Source organism: Myotis myotis, unplaced genomic scaffold (genome assembly GCF_014108235.1).
Source record: "Myotis myotis isolate mMyoMyo1 unplaced genomic scaffold, mMyoMyo1.p scaffold_m19_p_5, whole genome shotgun sequence".
Lineage (NCBI taxonomy): Eukaryota > Metazoa > Chordata > Mammalia > Chiroptera > Vespertilionidae > Myotis > Myotis myotis.
In genome coordinates this window covers 87,909,255-87,930,500 of record NW_023416357.1, presented here as the reverse complement: position 1 = coordinate 87,930,500, position 21,246 = coordinate 87,909,255, and the positions used below count along the sequence as shown (strand labels likewise).

The following is a 21,246-nucleotide window of genomic DNA, read 5'->3' as shown; positions in this document are numbered from 1 at the left end:
CTCCCAGGTGGCAGAGGGCAGGCCCAATCCCTAGGTGCAGCCCCTGGTTGGGCTCAGAGCAGGGCCGATTGGGGAGTTGGGGTGCCTTCCCCTGTCATGCACAGAGCAGGGCAGATTGGGAGGTTGCGATGCCACCCTCAGTCACGCTCAGGGTAGGGCCAATTGGGGGGTTGGGGCACCGCCCCTGTCACACTCAAGGCAGGGCCGATGGGGAGGTTGCGGCGCCACCCGCTGCCACGCACAGAGCAGGGCCCATCAGGGGGGTTGGGGCTCCATACCCTGTCATGCACAGAGCAGGGTCAATCAGGGGGTTGGGGAGCTCCCCCCTGTCATGCACAGAGCAGGGCCGATCAGGGGGGTTGAGGAGCTCCCCCCTGTCACTCACAGAGTAGGGCCGATAGGGGAGTTGGGGCACCGCCCCCTGTCACACTCAGGGCAGGGTGGATCAGGGGGTTGGGGCGCCACCCTCTATCACCCACGGAGCAGGGCCGATCAGGGGGTTGGGGCGCCGCCACTGTCACACTCAGGGCAGGGCAGATGGGGAGGTTATGACTCTACCCCATCACACACACAGCAGGGCCCGTGGGGGGGGGGGGGAGTTGGGCGCCGCCCTGTAACACCCATAGAGCAGGGCCGATCAGGTGGTTGGGGCGCCGCCACTCATACTCAGGGCAGGGCCAATGGGGAGGTTATGGCTCTACCCCGTCACACACAGAGCAGGGCCCGTGGGGGGTGGGGGGGTTGGGGCGCTGCACCCTGTCACACACAGAGCTGCAGGGCGATCAGGGGGTTTGGGCGCTGCCCCCTGTCACGCTGATCCCGGTGCCGGGAGGCCTCTCAGCTCCGCTGATCCCGGTGCTGGGAGGCATATTACCCTTTTACTATATAGAATAGAGGCCTGGTGCATGGGTGGGGGCTGGCTGGTTTGCCCTGAAGGGTGTCCTGGATCAGCGTGGGGGGTCCCCACTGGGGTGCCTGGCCAGTCTGGGTGAGGGGATGAGGGCTGTTTTCAGGCTGGGACTGAAGCTCCCAACCGCACCTTTTTTTCTTTTTTTTTTTTTTTATTCTGGGCCAGCTTTAGCTCTGAGGCCTCGGCTGCTGAAAACAGGTTTCTGGCCTTTGTTTACCGTCTGTATTTGATACAATGTTGCGGTCCGGCTGGCTGAAGCTCTGCTGAGTAAAGCAGGTTCCTGGGGTTTTTTTAGCTTCTTTATTCGCAACATAGTTGCTTAGAGTTGCAGCTGAGAGGCCGGCAAGTCAGGCGGGGAACATTGGAGTCCTCCGTCACTGAAGCAAGCAAGCAAGCAAGCAAGCCTCCCTGTTCGCATCAGCTGCCTGGCTGCCGGCCGCCATCTTGGCTGCCAGTTAATTTGCATATCTCGGCCCTACTCTGTGAGTGACGGGGATTAGCCAATGGGAAGGGTAGCGGAGTGACCCTAATTACCATGTTTCTCTTTTATTAGTGTAGATAAGAACAAATGATAATTGTTTGTAAGTTTTTTCAATTCCATCTGAAAATATGCAATTGAGAACTCTACTAATAAACAAATTTTTTCTTAACTTTGCATTTAGATTATATTTAGTAGTTTGGAATGCTGACTTTTAGGACAGATAGAACTAACTGGGTTTGTTTCTCATTTGGTACATTTGATTCTAAAGCACTTTTTCACTGAGTTCCTACTTCAGAGTAAGTCCCTGAAGTAACAGAGAAGGCAGAGAAATTAACTCTGGATTTCATCGGTTTGCCTTTCTCTATTAAAAAAAAATTTAACCTGTTTCACATTTTATATATAGAGAACATTGGGCATTCACAAAAGTAGACAGAATGACAGACTGAATCCCTATCACCTGTTGCCCAGCTTCAAACATGGACTGTCCTCTCTTCTGTATTAGTTTGATGCAGATCTCAGACATCTTGTCATCTGTGAGGTGTTTCCAGTTTCAGGTGGAAAGGGTACTACTGTGAGTTCTGCTCACTGAGTCACTGGGGGCTGGACATTAGAAATGGGCAGTCTAGGGCTTGGTGGTAGGGCTGCTGTCAAAGGGAATTATTTTGAATTTCTGCAGCTTTTATTAAAATCTGATGTGTTTCCTTTAAAGTGTAGCACAGACTTTGTGTATTGTCTGAAAATATTAATTTGTTCTTTACCATCTTTCAAAAAGACATTACGATAACTTAAAAAAATGTAAATGTATATATACTAAGATTTAAAAAGAGAGGAAAAGCCTATGAAAAATCTGAATGAGGGTCATCTTGTAATATGAAACCACTTACAGACACTGCAAGACCTTATACAGTAATCAGTGATATGCTGTGGAATTTTCTAGCGGTCAGAGTCAAAAGGAAATACAATCAGTTTTATCCTTCAGATTTCTTCCTGTCAGTGAAGACAAATTTTCCTCATGGGATCTTGTAAAGCAGTGTTTGCCAACCTTTCGGACCTCACGGACCACCAGTGGTCTGCCGACCACCGGTTGGCGACGGCTGTTCTAAAGGAGCTACTGGGGCATCAGGTGGAGGTCGTGGAGTAACTTGGTTTCTGAGCAGATGGTTGTCTGGGAAGCCCAGAGTTCTTTTTTGACTTGTATTTGGGGTTTGCAGATTCAATAACCTGCAGTAGCTGTAATTTATTGAACTCTGTTATATGTCAGGCATCATGCCAGGTGATTTTATTTATTAATCTTCAATCCATTCCTGCTCCATAGATACTACTTTCCACCTTTTTCAGGTGAAGAAATTGAAACTCAGAGAAATAACTTGCTGAAATTATGTAGCGGTTTGTACTCAGTGTGCTAAAATATTTGACATGTAGATACATGATTATTGATTTATGTTTTGTGGGTGTATGTAGCTACTTAAAAAAAAAGACTGGCTTGTCTTTAGATTATTGTCTGACTGGAAATGTGATCACTTTCATGAGAACAGGGTGGTGGGGCCATGGTTCATGATGAATCTTTTTATTCATGCTACCTGTTCATGATTGTTGTGCTGTTATTTTCATTGTGTATTACCATTTCTGGCTTTCACTCTTTTTATTTTAATGCAGAGAGAAAAGGAGCAGCAGGAAGAGAAAACTGGTTTGTTCAGGAACACAGTGAAGAATGAAGCCAGTGAAAGAAGAGCTATGATAACTCCTGCTCTCCGAGAAGCCCTTACTAAACAAGGTGAAAGCCCTTAAGAATTGTTGTTATAATACTATGCTTTAAGCATTCTAATTTAATCCCTGAAAGCAGAAGCATAAAATTGGGATTGCCAAAGGGAAAGTAGGTCGTGAAGTCCTTCTCTAGCCCAGTGTCTGTGTTACTGTGCCGGTTGTAGCTATCTAGGGAGTCACTGTCTTATTTCTGTGGATCACTTGTGTGCTGGCTGTCTGGGCCAGCAAATTCCTCTTTGCTTGTTTTATTGGGATGTTAGCACCTGTGTGGCTCAGGTATGCAGACAGAAAATGCCATTACTGACTTCTTTATAAATCACTGTTTATTAAGGGAAAATTATTAAATACAGAAAAAAGAACATATTGATACTATGCTGGGTTAATTAGAAGTGTTTTATCTAGAAGCATATCTGGTTTTTTATGGTTATACCTTATTAAGGAGGCTGTAGTTGAATGTACAAATAATGTGAATTATATTTTCTAAAGAAGAAAGATAAGAATTGGCAGTCAATAGACTGACTTCCTCTCCTCCCTCCCTCTTTAGTGAGAACCTTTTATGTGATGGTTATGACGATGCAGAGGAATATAATACATTATCTCCTTCAAGGAGCTTTTAGTCTATTAGAGGAGACAGACAAGAATATACAGATTTTACATATAAATTTGTATATATATAAAAGTGTTAAATATACATAAATATTATATATAAAACATATATGTTTGTCTTTTAATTAGGATATATAGACTATTTAAAGTGATTTTATGGTATGTTTAAATCTATCATGTTGCTATTTGTTTTCTGCTTGTCTCCTGTTCTTTGATTTTCTTTTTCCTGTTTTCAGATTAATTTTTTAATAATTCTGTTTTTGTTTTTTTTAAAATATATTTTTATTGATTTCAGAGAGGAAGGGAGAGGGAGAGAGAGATAGAAACATCAATGATGAGAGAGAATCATTGATTGGCTGCCTCCTGCACACCCCCACTGGGGATCAAGCCCGCAACCCGAGCATGTGCCCTTGACTGGAATCAAAACTGGGACACTCTAGTCCAGCGGTTCTCAATCTGTGGGTCGTGACCCTTTGGCAGTTGAACGACCCTTTCACAGGGGTCGCCTAAGACCATCCTGCATATCAGATATTTAATAGTAGCAACATTACAGTTATGAAGTAGCAACGAAAATAATTTTATAGTTGGGTCACAACATGAGGAACTGTATTTAAAGGGCCAGAAGGTTGAGAACCACTGCCTAGACTGTAGTCCAATGCTCTATCCCCTGAGCCAAACCAGCCAGGGCAATAATTCTGTTTTATATTCTATGTTAGCTTATTAGTTATTGCACTGTTTGTTATTTAGTGCTTACTTGAGGTTTTATAATAGATCTCTTTATCATATCATAGTATGTCCTTGTGTGGTGGTACACCACTTCATGCATAGTAGAGCAACCTTCAATAGTATATTTTCTCTTCAACCTCTATGCAGTTGTTATCATATATTTTACTTTTTACATATGTTATAAACATTGTTATTGTTTATTTTGGTTTAGTGAATTATCTATTAAATATTTGAATAATTAGAAACAATATTGATTTGTGGGTATGTAGCTACTTAAAAGTGGTTAACTTATGTAGTTACCACTTTTGGTGCTTTTCATGTGTTTGTGTAGATATGAGTTCTCTCTGATAGCTTTTCCTTCTGCCTGAAGGACTTATTTAAGCATTTCTTATGGTATAGGTTTGTTGGTGATGAGTTATTTCAGCTTTTGTATATCTCAAAAAGATTTTATTTTGCTATCATTTTTGAAGGATATTTCTGATGGATATAGAATTGTAGGTTGACAGCTTTTTTCCTGTCATGTTGTTCCACTTTTTGTTTACATTGCTTTTGATTAGGGCTCTGCAGTCATCTTCTATTTGAATCTCTGAATGTAATGTTTTTTAACCCCTGGCTCTTTGTAAGATTTCCTCTTAATTACTGATTTTGAGCAATTTCATTATAGTGTATCTCTGTAGTTTTTTGTTCATGTTTCTTTTACTTGGGATTTGTTGAACTTCTTGGTTCTATGGATTTGTAGTTTTAATTAAATTTGGACAAATTTTGGCTGTTATTTCTTCAAATATTTTTGTCACTTCTTCTCTCTCCTCTTTTTTTGGGATTCCAATTACATATATCATAGGCCACTTGAAATTGACCCATAGCTCACTGTTGTTTATTTTCACCTTTTAAAAAAAATTTATGTTTTTATTGCTTATTAAAAAAAAAAAGGGGGGGGAGAGAGAGAGAAACATTGATGAGAGAGAAACATCCATCAGCTGCCTCCTGCATGCCTCCTACTGGGGATTGAGCCCAGAACCTATGCATGTGCCCTGATGGAAATCAAACCTGCAACCCTTTTGTGCACACGATGACTCCCCACCAACTGAGCCACACTGGCCAGGGCTGCTCTTTTCATCTTTTAAAATTCTTTTTTCTGTTCCATTTTACATTTTGGATAGTTTCTAATGCTATATCTCCAAATTTAATTTAGCAATCATTTCTTCCCTAATGTCTAATTTTCTATTAATTCTATTCAATGTTTTTTTTAGCGTAGACATTGTAATTTGCATCTCTAGAAGTTCAGTTTGCGTCTTTTTATATCTTCCATGTCTCTACTTACATTTTCAAGCCTAGGAAGCATAGTTATAAGTGTTTTTAATGTCCTAATCAGCTAACATGTGTGTTATTTCTGGTTACTGGATAATTTTCCTCATTATTGGCCATGTTTTCCTATCTGTTTGCATGCTTGGTAATCTTTTATTGGATGCTAGATCTAATTTTACCTTATTGGGTACTCTATATTTTTGCATTTCTATAAAAATTCTTGAGCTTTGTTCTGGGAGTAAAATAAATTACTTGGAAGCAGTTTTGAAACTTTTAATCTTTTAGGGCTTGTTAGGTGAGACCAGACCCAGCTCTATACAGCTAATTATTTCCCCGTATTGAGGCAAAATACTTCTATGTACTCTGCCCAATGCCTTGTGAATCTGGAAGTTTTTCTGTCTGGTTGGCACAGTTCCCAGCTGGCTGTGAGCACCAGGTACACCTCTAATCCTGTCAGATGATTCTTTCCCATTCTTGGGTAGTTTTTCTTTCACATATGCACTAAGCAGGACTCATGCAAATAATTATAGGAATCCTCTGCAGACTCTTGAGTTCAATCTCTGTGTAACTTTTGTCTCTCAGGTACTCAATCCTGCTAACTCTAGCCATATGGGCTCCTCATACTCTCACTTCCATGTCCTCAACTAAGGGAGAGGTAACTGAGCTTTTTGTGGGTTTCTGCCTTACTGCAGGGCGTTGACACTTTTAAGACAGTAAGCTTGGGTAATGGTAGAGTTCACCTTGTTTGGTTTCCATCTTTGGGATCACCATTCTTTATTGCCTGATGTTTCTTGAAAACTTGTTTTACATATTTTATTATCCATTTTTTGGTATTTCAGGTGGGAGAGTAAACCATCTGTTACTCCATCTTGTTTAGAAGCAACTGCATGTTGGATTATCTTGGCACTGTGGTCAGCCAGAGGTTTCTCGTTTCTGTACTGTGTAGTTTCTTTTACACCTAACTAAGTGCGAAGTTTTACAGGGACCTGTATATCTTGGAAGAGAATGATATAAAGAACTAATATAATATAGAGTGTAGTTTCTATAATAGTGATATGAACAACACAGGAATCCAAAAGAACTAGAATTTTCTCTGGGAATCTTTTAAATGTTTATTCTCTATCTGAGATTTGCTATTCAGTTAGACACGGGTTCATCTTCTACTAGATAAGCAGTGCTTTGTTTATTTATATTTGGGATGTTTACATAAACGTGGAAGAGGATAAAAGACAAAGCCCTGCAATGTTGCCACTAGAGACTTGTAATCCAAATTGACACTGTTCCATTAATCATTACTGTGAAACGTATGGATGTTTAATCAGCCACTGATCTACTTATGCCATCATCCAGACTGTATTTCTCCATTTACCTCATTTGTCTGGAAGTCAAGAGTCTTTTTGTGCAAGAGACTCGTAATTATGGTTTATTACTTGAAGCCTCATGAGAAGCTTTATTAAATGTTTTAGGAAGTCAGAATGTTCTACTTGTTTGCTCTACTAGTTTGTTATAAAAGGAAATAATGATTGTTTTGGCATGGCTTTTCCGTGCTTTTCATGTCTTATGTGCCTCAAAAATTTTAAATGATAGGTTGTAGAGTGGTGCTGAGAATTCATGTTAGGTCCTAGAATTTGATTTTTCCACTTTTTTGAGCAATATTTCTTTATTTTAATCTTCCGTTGTCCCTCTGATTCTTCTTCTTTTTTTTTTTTAAAGTATTTTTTATTGATTTCAGAGAGGAAGGGAGAGGGAGATAGAAACAGCAATGATAAGTGAGAAACAGCATTGATCAGCTGCTTCCTACATGCCCCCTACTGAGGATCAGGCCCACAACCTGGGCATGTGCCCTGACCAGAAATTGAACCATGATCTTCTTATTCATAGGTTGATGCTCAAACACTGAGCCAAACCGGTCAGGCTGATTCTTCATTTCAAATATATTGTTACTTACTTTTACTTTATGGCACAGCATGTGGTTCATTTTTATAGCTGTTCCTTGCATCTTTGAAAAGCATTTTTGTAGTTGTAAAGTGCAGTGCTGTGTGTCCTTGGTTAGGTTTGCTGTGTTGCTCAGATCTTAGAGCTCTACTGAGTTTTGTCTGTGAGATTTGTTAGATACTGAGAGACATTACAATCTCTTCCTATGATTTTGGATTAGCCTATTGTTTCTTTATGTATTTTGAGAGTATGTTATTAGATGCATACACATTTTAAATTGTTTTATCATCTTGGTGAATTAAACTTGTAATGATTTCTGCCACCGGGTTGTTGTCTGCCATTATTTAAGCTATGGAAAAAGATTTTGCTTCTTTTATAAGCACTTTCTGATATAAGGCTTTGAATCAATTCAATTTTGTGTTTACTGTTTTTCCATTTAGGTTATCAGTTGATTGGGAGCCATTCTGGGGTGAAGCTTTGCAGGTGGACAAAGGTATTTGTCTTTATGCACTTTTTGTGTGGCTATTATATGCATTCAATGAATTTTACCATTTTAAAGGTACAATTTATATTTAATGAAATGTAATGATTTTGAATGAATTTGTTAAATGAGTTCAGCAAATTTTTATGGATGTAAAAAACCCTTATCCACCGCTCCAAAATAGAAACAGAGGCATGGATACATGGCACAGACTGACAGCTAGCTGTCAGAGGGGAGGGGAGGGGGCACTGGATGAAAAAAGACGAAGGGATTAGCTAAAGAACATATATGCATAACCCATAGACACAGACAACAGTGTGCTGATGGCCAGAGGGAAGGGGTCCTGGGAGTTGGGTAGAGGTGGGCAAAGGGGAGGAAAATGGGGATATTGGTAATAGTGTCAACAATAAAAATAAAGATTAGAAGAAAAGATATAGACTATTTTTCTTATCCCATAAGTTTACTTGTGCTTATTTCTAGTCAATTCCCCCTCCTCCACAGTCAGGAAACAGTTGCTCTGGAAGGGGGTCCCTGCTCAGCTGTAATTGTGTCATCGCGTTGAAAACCACATTTATGGCTGAACCCAAGCCTTTCACTCTGAGAGACCCGATGGGGTTCATCTCTGTCACGATGAAGTTGTACATTTCCTCCTGGCACAACCCTGATGGGAAAATGTCTAGGAACTTCTGGTTGCTCCACAACAGAGCGTGTGACGCGTGACCCTTGGCTGATTCTTCGGGGCCCGAGTGGTGGGGTTTCTCTGAGGTGACTTGGGTTGTTTCATCACAGTCAGGAGAACAAGGCCACAATGAGGTGTAACATGGGAACTCTAACGGGTAAAGGAAGGTCGGCTTCATGACCCGACTCATCCTCCTTGGCTTGGGCGACGCGACCCGACGTCCCTTGGTTTTTACCAAACTGAAGCTCAGTGAGAAATCACACCAATGCCTTGATCACCGGTAGTCGGGCGGGATCAGCCTGACGGCGGTGGCGAGGGCGGTTGTTTCTGGGCTTCTCAGTCACCTCCTTCCCCGACAGCATTCCCGCCGTCATCATGATAACTTGGCCAGTTCTGTGCTGGCAGTTGGAGCTGCCCGAACTTCCCAAAGTCCGCCATGGTGTTGGGGGCGGGGGGGTCACCTACATAATGTTTAAAAGAATTAGTGTTCTCCCCTAGCTTTAACATAAAGAGAGAAAAAAGGAAGTACTTTATATTAAAACTAGAGGCTTGGTGCATGAGATGCTTGCACTTGGGAGGGGGTCCCTCAGCCTGGCCTGTGCCCTCTCGCAGTCCAGGAGCCCTGGGGGGATGTCTGACTCACTGTTTAGGCCTGCTCCCAAAAGTGGGCCTAAGCCAGCAGTTGGACATCCTTAGCCCTACCCTGGAGGTGGGAGAGGCTCCTGCCACTGCTACTGTGCTCGCCAGCTGTGAGCCTGGCTCAGGGCTTCAGGCTGAGCAGCGCTTCCCCTGTAGGAGCGCACTGACCACCAGGGGACAGCTCCTACATTGAGCATCTGTCCCCTGGTGGTCAGTGCGCGTCATAGCGACCAGTCGTTTCTCTATTTGGTTGATTTACATATTAGCCTTTTATTATTTAGGATAGTTTGTATTTCTGTATGAAATGCTCAGACACTGTTACATTAGAAGGGATAATGAAACCATCAGCTTTTATAATGAACTAGAGGCCCGGTGCACTGTTTCTTGCACCAGTGGGGTCCTTCGGTTTGGCCTGCGGGGATCAGGCCAAAACCAGCCCAGTGCACGGATTCATGCACCAGTGGGGACCCTTGGCCTGACCTGCACCCTCTTGCAATCTGGGACCCCTCAGGGGATGTCAGACTGCTGGTTTCGGTGCACGAATCTGTGCACCGGGCCTCTAGTATGCATATAAGATCTTTGGTTAATCTCTTCCCACCCTCCTCCCTCACCACTTCCCTCTGAGATTCATTAGTCTGTTTCATGTTTCCATGCCTGTGCATTGAGTGTCTGCTCCCTGGGGATCAGTGCGCATCATAGCTACTGGTTGAACAGTTGGACACTTAGCATATTAGCCTTTTATATATATAGACTAGAGGCCTGATGCACAAAATTTGTGCAAGGGGCTTGGCCCTTGCAGCCCCACCTGCCTTGGCAGCCTTGGCAGCCCCTCGCAGCCTCAGCCGGCCTTCACAGCCCCTCGCAGCCTCGGCCGGCCCTTGCAGCTCCAGCTTCGTCTGGAAGGTTGTCTGGACTGTCGTTCTGTTGTTCAGCCTAATTAGCATATTAGTTCTTTATTATATAGGATAAGTTTAAGAGAAGTTTATAAATAGACTAGAACAGGGGTGGGCAAACTTTTTGACTCGAGGGCCACAATGGGTTCTTAAACTGGACTGGAGGGCCGGAACAAAAGCATGGATGGAGTGTTTGTGTGAACTAATATAAATTCAAAGTAAACATCATTACATAAAAGGGTACAGTCTTTTTTTTTTCAGTTTTATTCATTTCAAACGGGCCAGATCCGGCCCGTGGGCCGTAGTTTGCCCACGGCTGGACAAGAAGTTATTCTGTACAGTAATTAATAACAAGCCAGACTAGCCCTAACCGGTTTGGTTCAGTGGATAGAGCATTGGCCTGCAGACTGAAGGGTCCCAGGTTCTATTTTGGTCAAGGGCACATGCCTGGTTGCTGGCTTGATCCCCAGTAGGGGACATGCAGGAGGCAGCCAATCAATGATTCTCTCTCATCATTGATGTTTCTATTTCTCTCTCTTGCTTCCTCTCTGAAAAAAACAACAACAACAAGAAAAACACCTCCCCTCCCCCCCACACAAAACAAGCCAGATTTATTTTATGTAAAATAACAGGGAAAGAGGGAAATAGCCCTAATTGAAATAGGGCTAACACAACAGCAAGTCACAGACTTTCAGAATGGAAAAATGAGAAAGTTGGATGTCCTTGCAAGTGAGTGGGTCTTAATTTCTGTGTTGAATCAGGACAATTTCTGTGTTGAGACTTAGGAGGAATAGCAATGTATTGTTACTGAAAATGTATCTCCTGTCTTGAAATTCCACATCTTGTTGAGTTGAGATTTGCATTCTGTTGTTAATTTGTAACAAAACTTTGGCAACAATATCCTTTTTTTTTTTTTTTAATATATTTTATTGATTTCCCACAGAGAGGAAGGGAGAGAGACAGAGAGTTAGAAACATCGATGAGAGAGAATCATCGATCAGCTGCCTCCTGCACATCTCCCACTGGGGATATGCCCGCAACCCAGGTACATGCCCTTGACCGGAATCGAACCCGGGACCTCTCAGTCCGCAGGCCGACGCTCCATCCACCGAGCCAAACCGGTTTCGGCAACAATATCCTTTAAGTGACAATGGGAATAGAGGATGGATTGGAAACAGAAATGGTAGTAAGAGTGGCTGAGAGAAGTGTGGTGATAGTTTCAGAGTAAGATTTTAAAATGACAGACAACCCTAAAATAAACAAATTCAATTTCAAATAATTATTGCAAGACAGATTTCTCATCATTGTGCTATAAAATTAATATATAGAATGACCATAGTTGCCGAAACCAGTTTGGCTCAGTGGATAGAGCGCCGGCCTGCAGACTGAAAGGTCCCAGGTTCGATTCGATTCCGGTCAAGGGCATGTACCTGGGTTGCGGGCACACCCCCCAGTAGGGGGTGTGCAGGAAGCAGCTGATCGATGTTTCTCTCTCACCGATGTTTCTAACTCTCTATCCCTCTTCCTTCCTCTCTGTAGAAAATCAATAAAGTATATATTTAAAAAATATATATTTTTAAAAAGTATATATTTAAAAAATATATATTTTTAAAAAGTATATATTTAAAAAATATATATTTTTAAAAGTATATATTTTTAAAATATATATATTTTAAAAAGTATATATTTAAAAAATATATATTTTTAAAAAGTATATATTTAAAAATATATATTTTTAAAAGTATATATTTTTAAAATATATATATTTTAAAAAGTATATATTTAAAAAATATATATTTTTAAAAAGTATATATTTAAAAAATATATTTTTAAAAAAATATATTTTATTGATTTTCTACAGAGAGGAAGGAAGAGGGATAGAGAGTTAGAAACATCGGTGAGAGAGAAACATCGATCAGCTGCTTCCTGCACACCCCCTACTGGGGGGTGTGCCCGCAACCCAGGTACATGCCCTTGACCGGAATCGAACCTGGGACTCCCTCAGTCCGCAGGCTGACACTCTATCCACTGAGCCAAACCGGTTAGGGTGACCATAGTACTTTTAAAAACAACTTTGATTAGTGAGAACCCTGCATTTCATGTCTAATTAAATATTTGGTTCCAAGTGTACCAAAGCATCTCAGATCTCATCTATAATGTATATGTAGGTGATGCCTACACATATTATGCAGATATGTGGCTATTTGGTCAGTGACTTAACTACTAGAAACAGTATTGTTTTCTGTGGCATTTTTTTTCAGACTGGTGAAATTTCTTATGAAATTTTACATTAAAAAAAGTGTTTTCTTTCCTCAGTTTATAGCAGCTGCATTAATGGAAAATTCAGTATATGGGTAAATTGTGCAGAAAATACTTTATTTGTAAAATGAAGTCAGTATCTAGGTTTAAATAATTATAATCAGGTTTTTCACAAGTATGGAGGTCTGGTGAGTTGTTTGAAAGGAAGTAGACTTTTTTCCCCACTTTCTTTTCTTTTCTTTTTTTGCATTGGACTATCCTGAGCAAGGCATAAGATGTGAAAAACCTTGGCCCCACCTGCTTATTGCCAATAGTGCCTCCTAACCATCGTGAGAACAAAAATAGTTCCAGGAATTTCCAAAATACCCTCAGGGGTGTTATGGGTCCCATTGAGAACCTTGCCCCAGTCCGTTTTCATTGCCACCCCCAAGATTCAAGCTGTCTGCAGTGCAGTTAGTTTCCGCCCTCTATTCCTGGCTTTCAGTGAACCTCCCCACACTGTCTCCCTGCCCAGTTTATCTGAGATTAACCAGATTAATCTCTGAAGTACAGTTCCCATCCTGCTGCTCCCTTCTGGAAGCCTACAGTGACTTTCCATTATTTCCACCTCAACATATCCAGTTGGATATGTAATAAGCATCTTGAACTTAACATGTCAAAACTGAATTCCCTGTTTCCTCTCCTAAATCTGTTCTCCTCACTCGTTAGTTAATTGCAAATATCCTTTAATTGCTCAGGCCAGAAACTTGGGAGTCCTTTTTACTCTTCTTCTTTTTTTATTACCCTCCCACATCTATTCCATGAGCAAATTTTTTCAAAACATATCCAGAATGCAACTTCTTTTTACCAATTATACTGCCATACCTTGGTCCAAATTACTGTAATATGTCCCTTTTTATTTCACTGTTCTCCTAACTGCTATTCTGGGTCCACTCTTGCTATCATCCACTGTCTGTTTTCTACACAGCAGCCAGATGTTTCAGGTCATGTCACTGCTCTCAGAACCTTCAGGGGTTCCCTTCTCACTCAGAATAAAAGCCCAAGTCCTCAAGGCCCTGTGTGATCTGCTCTTCCGGCTTCAGTTTAACCATATTAGCCTTCCTGCTATTCCCTGAATATGTGGAGCCCTAAGTCCTCTCTGGCTTTCTGGCCTCTGTCTGCTCTTAGATCTCTGCTCAGAGAGCCTGTCAGAGAGGCTTTCCTGTGAATTAGCAACCTTCCCTCTTATTCTCTACGCTGCTTGGAATTTCTACATTATGCTTACTATAACTTAATAAATTATATCCGTGTGTACTCTGTCTCCATCCAGACCCTCCTTAGCTGGACAAGTTCTGACCCACTTGTTCTGCTTTATTTTCCATTTTAACCTTCATACAATGTGTCCTGCTTCTCTTCCCTACTCTAATCTCTACCTGACCAAATCCGGCCCATCTGTGTCAGTTAGGAAAACAAAACACCCCGGATATTTTAGCAAGAAGAGATTTAATATGCTTACCAAGCCATTGGAAGACCTGGGGTAGTGAAGGTCAAAGAGAACTGCTTTGCTTTGAGAAAAATAAAAAAGTGTTAGACTCACAGGACACTGCTTCAAGTGACCCAAGCTGCTGGCAACATTAAAGCCAATGTCTCCCAGGAGCTTCCTTGGAAGATGCTGCAGGCCGATGTTTGCTGTATGCCCTTGTGTCTGCCAGCTGCTGCCAGAGATGAATAATAGTTTCTCCTTTTTGCCTTCTAAATCCATTTGCTTCTCATTGGTGGAGTCTAAATCAGAACCCTGCAGACAGGGAATCTGAGAAATCCTGTGTTAGGGTTACTAGCTGCTGCTTGGAAGGGCAGGCAGGGCTGAGTATTAACAGCACAGACTACCTCTTTGGATACTCAGCATCTATTCACACCCTTCTACCTGTAAAACATTTACTTCTGCCTAACTTGTTGCAACTATTACACATACAAGGGAAGATGCATTCACTCTGCCTTTAAAAGGGAGAATACTCTTTTGAATGATGATACATGGATAACTACCACTGACCTGCAGCATCTTATATAAAACTAGAGGCCTGGTGCCCGAAATTTGTGCACTCTGGAGGTGGTTTAGCCCGGCCTGTGCCCTCTCACAGTCCAGGAGCCCTTGGGGGATGTCTGACTGATGGCTTAGGGCCCCTCCTTGCGGGGAGCGGGCCTAGCCCATCAGTTGGACATCCTTAGTGCTGCCACAGAGGCAGGAAAGGCTCCTGCCACCGCCACTTTGCTCACTAGCCGTGAGCCCGGCTCTGGCTTCTGGCTGAGTGGCGCTCCCCCTGTGGGAGCGCACTGACTATCAAGGGGCAGCTCCTACATTGAGCGTCTGCCCCCTGGTGGTCAGTGTGCGTCATAGCGACTGGTTGTTCTGCTGTTCAGTCGATTTGCATGTTAGCCTTTATTATATAGGATAGTTGTAGGAGAGGGTGAATATATATATATATATATATATATATATATATATATATATTAAAGCAAGGAAGACATTATGGATCGGTACAGCTCTCCTCCTATTTGTACCTGGTCACCTGGTCATAGTTGGTATTTATCACTTTTCTTTTACTAACTAGGCCATGTTTCCTTTGTGTTCCATCAATATCTCACAGTATGATTCTTCCTTATCAGGTGGGTAATCGTCAATGAAGAGTTGAGCCAGTAGTGGCCCTTCCTACAATCCTAACTTTTACTACTATACAGGGGAGTACTAAGAGATGCCTCAGAGATCCCCTTGGTTCCTGACAAAATGTTTGTTTCTATGGCATGAGGAGCTCAGAGGAGCCCAGCTATAGAGTTCACTATCAAGAACTTTGGAGGGTCTGCTATTTTACCCTACTCACAAGCTAACATGTTAGCCTGGCAGAGTTTCATAGATGTTGGCAGAGGGCACAGGACTCCTGGGTCAAAGACAGAGCACAGCAGACACCTTGAGCTTCTATGTTCCCATTGATTCCTTTGCCCTCCAAATGCTATGAGGGTGATGTGGAGGTGGGCCTAGGGGAATGTTGGGTGCACAGTGCATTTACGTTGCAGCTGAGAAACCTGGAGCTTAGGAAACCCCCAATCTTATAAAAGGGTTGCTTGCAAACCTGCCCACCTTAAACTGGGAGGGAGACTTTATCTTTTTTAAATTTTCAATTATAGTTGACATTCAATATTATATTAGTTCCAGGTATGAAGCATAGTGGTCAGACAATTATATAATTTATGAAGGGATTCTCTCCTCCACCCAATAAATCTAGTTTCATTAGGCACCATACATAGTCATTACAATATTATTTACTGATTCCCTATGCTGTACTTTACATCACCATGACTGTTTTCTAAATACCAATTTGTACTTCTTAATTCCTTTACCCTTTTTACCCAGCCCTCCAACCCCCCTCCCATCTGGAAATCCTCAGTTTGTTCTCTGTATCTATGAGTCTGATTCTGTTTTGTTTGTTCATTTTGTTCTTTAGATTTCACATACACTAGTAAGTGAAACAATACAGTATTTCTCTTTCTCTGTCTGACTTATTTCACTTAGTATAATACCTTCTAGGTTCATTCATATTGTTGCAAATGGTAATATTTCATTCTTTTTTATGGTTGAGTAATATTCTACTGTATGTATGTTCTTTATCTAGTCATCTATTGATGGGTATTTGGGTTGTTTCCATATCTTGACTATTGTAAATAATGATGCAGGGAACATAGGGTGCAGATATCCTTTTGAATTAAGGTTTTGATTTCTTTGGATATATATACCTAGAAGTGGAATTGCTGGGTCATAAGATAGTTCTAGTTTTAATATTTTGAGGAACCTCCATATTGTTTTCCATAGTGGCTACACCAATTTACAATCCCACCAACAGTGCATGAAGATTCCCTTTTCTCCACATTCTTACCAACACTTGTTATTTGTTGATTTATTGATGATAGCCATTCTCAGAGGTGTGAGGTGGTATCTCATTTTGGTTTTAATTTGCATTTCCCGATGATTAGTGATGTTGAGCATCTTTTCATTTGGGGATATTATCTTTATTTTGCTGTTCAAAAAGCAAATCCGCCCTCTACAGTTGATGGATATACCCTATCTTCCAAGGCTGTTTGCCCTATAGATGGTCTGGAACTAAAGCTGATCTAAGAAGTGCAAAACCACCATAGAGACTTGTTCATTGACACAGCTTCTCTGGAATATGGTGGAAGCGTTCTTCCCTTGGGAACTTATAAACTAGAGTCAGCGTTCTGTGGATGGAAGGCAGCAATGGAGTGAGTGGTATACTGGTGGTAATGGTGAGAGTAGCCACATGTCCATCTCTATAGCTCTGTCCAGTAGGACTTTCTGCAGTGGTGGGAATGTTCTGTATCTGCATTATACAGTACCGTTTACTAACCGTATACCTAACACCTAACCCAATACCTATTACTTGATACCTTGCCACATACCTGCGTCACCATGTAACTCATACAGCTACCAGCCGTGTAGCTATTTAACACTTGAAATGTGGTTGGTGTGACAAGGGAATTGAATTTTAAATTTTATTTAATTTTAATTCATTTAAATTTAAATAGCCACACGTGCCTAGTGGGTACCGTATGGGATGGTACAATTGACCTTTTTACCATAATTCATAACTATCTAAAGCAGCTTTCCTTTTTTCCTATAACAGGAAGTAGCTTTTGACCATATTTTGATTCCAAAGCTCTTTTTCTGTATCTCTCAGAAAGCAGTTATCAGTTTCTTCCTCATTATACAAATGTTATGCATATGCCTTATTGCCCATTGGAATATATACGTGTATATGTATATATGTAGTAGTGAAACCATCACCAAAATCAAGATAACAAACACCACGTCAAATTTCCTCTGTTTCTTTTTTTTTTTTTTTAAATATATATTTTATTGATTTTTTTACAGAGAGGAAGGGAGAGGGATAGAGAGTTAGAAACATTGATGAGAGAGAAACATCAATTCAGCTGCCTTGTGCACACTCCCTACTGGGGATGTGCCCGCAACCAAGGTATATGCCTTTGACTGGTATCGAACCTGGGACCCTTCAGTCCACAGGCCTACGCTCTATCCACTGAGCCAAACCGGTTAGGGCTCCTGTGTTTCTTTGTAAACCATCTTTCTCTTTGCTCCTGTCCCCAGGCAACTGCTGACTTGCTTTCTGTCTTTGTATGTAAATTTATATTTTCTAGAATCTACATTAATAAAAGACAAAGATGCTAATTGACCATCCCTTTGATACGCCCATCAGCCAATCAGAAGAGTATGCAAATTAACCCAACAAAGATGGCCGTTAATTTGCATACTGCAGGCAGCACCATCCGCTGCCTGCCCCGTTGCTATCCGGGCCTGCCATCTGCGACCTGGGGCAATAGGGCGGGACAGTGCCATCCGCCGCCTGCCCTGCCGCCATCCAGCCCTCCCATGTGTGACCCGGGGTGGCCAGGCGAGGCAGCAGCAGAGACGGGAGGAAGCCAGGCGGTGGAGACGGGAGGGAGTGAGGTGGCGGAGAAGGGAGCAAAGCCCGCCTTGGTGGGCTTTGCTCCCTTCTCCACTGCTTCGCTCTGGCCTCAGGAAGCCCTATTCTTGCAGGAATCTTCCTGCAATGGGCCTCTAGTTTAATATATTCATGCATATTTTTTTGGTATGCCTACCTTTATTTGGCATAATTATTTTGAGATTTATTCATGTTTTATGTGTATCAATACTTCATTTCCTGCTAAATATATTCCATTGTATGGATATGCCCATAATTTATTTATTCATCTATTAATGGACATGTAGATTGTTTCTAGTTTTTTGCTGTTTTATATAAAGTCAGTTCTGTGAACATTTATGTACAAGTCTTTGGATATAACACCCATTTTTCTTGGGTATACACCTTGGAGTGGAATTGCTTAATCATATGTTTAGCTTTAGTAGGTATTATATGAACAGTTTTCCAAAGTTGTTGAACTCTTATTTCAATTTTTTAACATTAGTTTTCAGTTAAAATCTTTGATTTTATAATTATGCCACTTTTTTCCCCTCAACAAAATTCTTGATTTCTATCATTGACATACTTATTGCCATTAACTTAAAACATTGGTTCTTAAAGTGTGATTTGCATTCCCTTTGGGGTACTGGAGGTCAAACTGTTTTTATAATATTATTCTAATACTGTCTTTTTTTGCTGTGAGACATTTGAACTAATAGTGCAAAAGCAATGGTGCATAAATGTGCTGACCCTTTAGAATGAATTAAGGCAGTGTACCATGCTGTACTAGTAGTCAAGGTACATGTGCTCCCTGTTTATTTTTAAATGCCAGTTTCACGTAAGAATTACCTTGATGAAGTAGCAAAAATTAACTAAAAAAATCTCTACCTTTGAGTATCTGTACTTTCAGTGTTTTGTATGAAGAAATTGAAAATATGCATAAGCATTTTTGTTGCATAACAAAGTATATAGTTGTTTTCAGGAAAAGCATTTGTGCACTGAAGTTGTAAGTTGGTGTTTTCATGGAATGTCATTTTTACATCAAAGAACAACTATGGTTATTGAGGCTTATTTATTTGGCAAATGCTTTTTTAAAGATAAAGTGTGCCTGCCACTTCAAGGAAACAACTGAAAGTATTTGTTGCTAGTAATAAAATTTGAGTTTTAAAATGAAAATTAGAATTTTGGAAAACTTACAATAGCTGTCCTAAGTTTGAAAGCCTCCCAATAATGACGAGATCAACTGTGATATTAAAAAGTGTGATTTTTAAAATGTTATACAATGAAATGTATTAATATTTGGAAGATATGCATAACTTAATTTCCCAATATTTTTCAAATGATCAATGCATGATTTTATAAAATCATATTCAAAGTACAAGATAGGCAAGTAGCTTTTAATGTAATAACATATGAAATATTCATTAATATGGCTTCAGATTCTACAGTGCAGCTAATCTTTATGAAACTACCACTTGGCAAGTGTTGGTGTAGTATTCACAATTTTCTGAAAAAGTTCTTAAAAGTACTCCTCCTTGTTACTCAGTTGCGTATTTGATTTTGTTCATATAGCGTAACTGAAAACATATTACAGGAGTTGGAATGCAGAAACTTATGTAGAATCCAGCTGATTTATACTATTTTTTGTTTTGCTATGTAATAGGCTTACAATTATCTTAAGTGAAATAGTATAAAATTAGGTTCTGATATCTAATATGTACATATTGGTTGATATAAACCACATAAGTAAAAGTTCTTTGTGGTCTTGATAATTTTTAAGAGGGAAAGTGGTTCTTTGTACCTCCTTCCATCTGTACAATGCATCTCATTAAGAGTGTACATTAAAATATGTTCTCAAGTTCTTTGAATAAATTGTATACTTGTGTGCTTATGGTAATAATTTGATATTTGGTTGATCTATTTCAGTTTGATTTCAATGTAAAGAATTAAAAACATTATTTTGTTTTTTTGAATAGGTTAAACTTTTGCTTTTCTAGGTAAAAACTATAGATTTCTATAAAAAAGGTGTATACAGTTGAAGTATAATCATTTTTTCCTCTGGATCACTTACCACAGAATATGGTAAACATATATTAAATATCTAGAATCAGGATATTTGCCTATCCAGAGAACTGCAGGAATCACCAAATGTTAAAAGGATTTTGTTACACTAAGCCAAAAAATTGATCCAGAGCTGTTAGCTGTTACATTGAGTGTAAAAGCTCTTTGAAAACTAATAAAATTTCACTAATGTGAGGCATTTTGCCTTAAGGCTTGGAGGTGAACATAATTAGTATAACTGATGTAGGAGTCCATGGGTAGCCCTCCATGAACCATGACTCCCAGTATTCACACGCGTAGTTAATTCTCTAGGCTTGGCAATGCGACCAGCTTCGGTCATTGGGGTATCAGCAAGAATGATGCAAGCAGAGGCTTGATAAGCACTTGCACATTGAGGCTTGTCCTCTTGGAATGCTTCCTCTGGGAACCCAGCTACTGTGCTATAAGGAAACCACTAGTGAAGGAGGAGCAAGATGCCCTAGCTAGCTAGCATTAACTGTCAGAAATCTGAGTGCACAGCCCCAGCCAAACTCCGTCTGAATGCAGTTCCATGAGGGACTTCAATGCACACGGTAGGGCGTGGATAAAACACCCAGTTGACCCACAGAATTAATAGAGAAAATAATACGTGTCATATTAAGCCACTGAGTTTTGGGACAGTGTGTTATGCAACAGTAAGTACCTGAACCAGATGGCATTGGCTACTTCAAAGTGGTCATGGTTTGCTGCTGACTTAGTAGGTGTGGCAGGGAAAACAGTCATAGAGAAGAATGACAAAATTTGAACTGTGCCAAGCCCTGAGCCGAACTGAAGCAACTTACAAGGTATGGATAGGGATTTAGATGAGAATGCTGAGAAAAGCACAGGAAGTGTGATTTTTTCTTCTTTTTTAAAATATTTTTTTATTGATTTCAGAGAGGAAGTGAGAGGGAGAGTGAGATAGAAACATCAGTGATGAGAGAGAATCTTTGATTGGCTGCCTCCTACATGCCCCACACTGGAGATCAAGGCCCCAAACCAG

The 21,246-nt window shown here is 40.7% G+C and overlaps 1 protein-coding gene across 10 annotated transcripts in view; it reads left to right on the top strand.

Annotated features, from left to right (window-relative positions):
* The window catches only part of LOC118655875 (S-adenosyl-L-methionine-dependent tRNA 4-demethylwyosine synthase TYW1), a 122,334-nt gene that overhangs the window by 23,967 nt on the left and 77,121 nt on the right, over positions 1-21,246 (top strand). For all 10 annotated transcript variants that reach the window (XR_004967440.1, XR_004967441.1, XR_004967439.1 and 7 more), the window contains 2 exons: positions 3,048-3,165; positions 8,168-8,220. Coding sequence is in view for 7 of the 10 variants with exons in the window: in XM_036308412.1 (XP_036164305.1) it covers positions 3,048-3,165; positions 8,168-8,220 (171 nt within the window). In the remaining 3 variants the exon portion in view is untranslated. The remainder of the gene's footprint in view (positions 1-3,047; positions 3,166-8,167; positions 8,221-21,246) is intronic.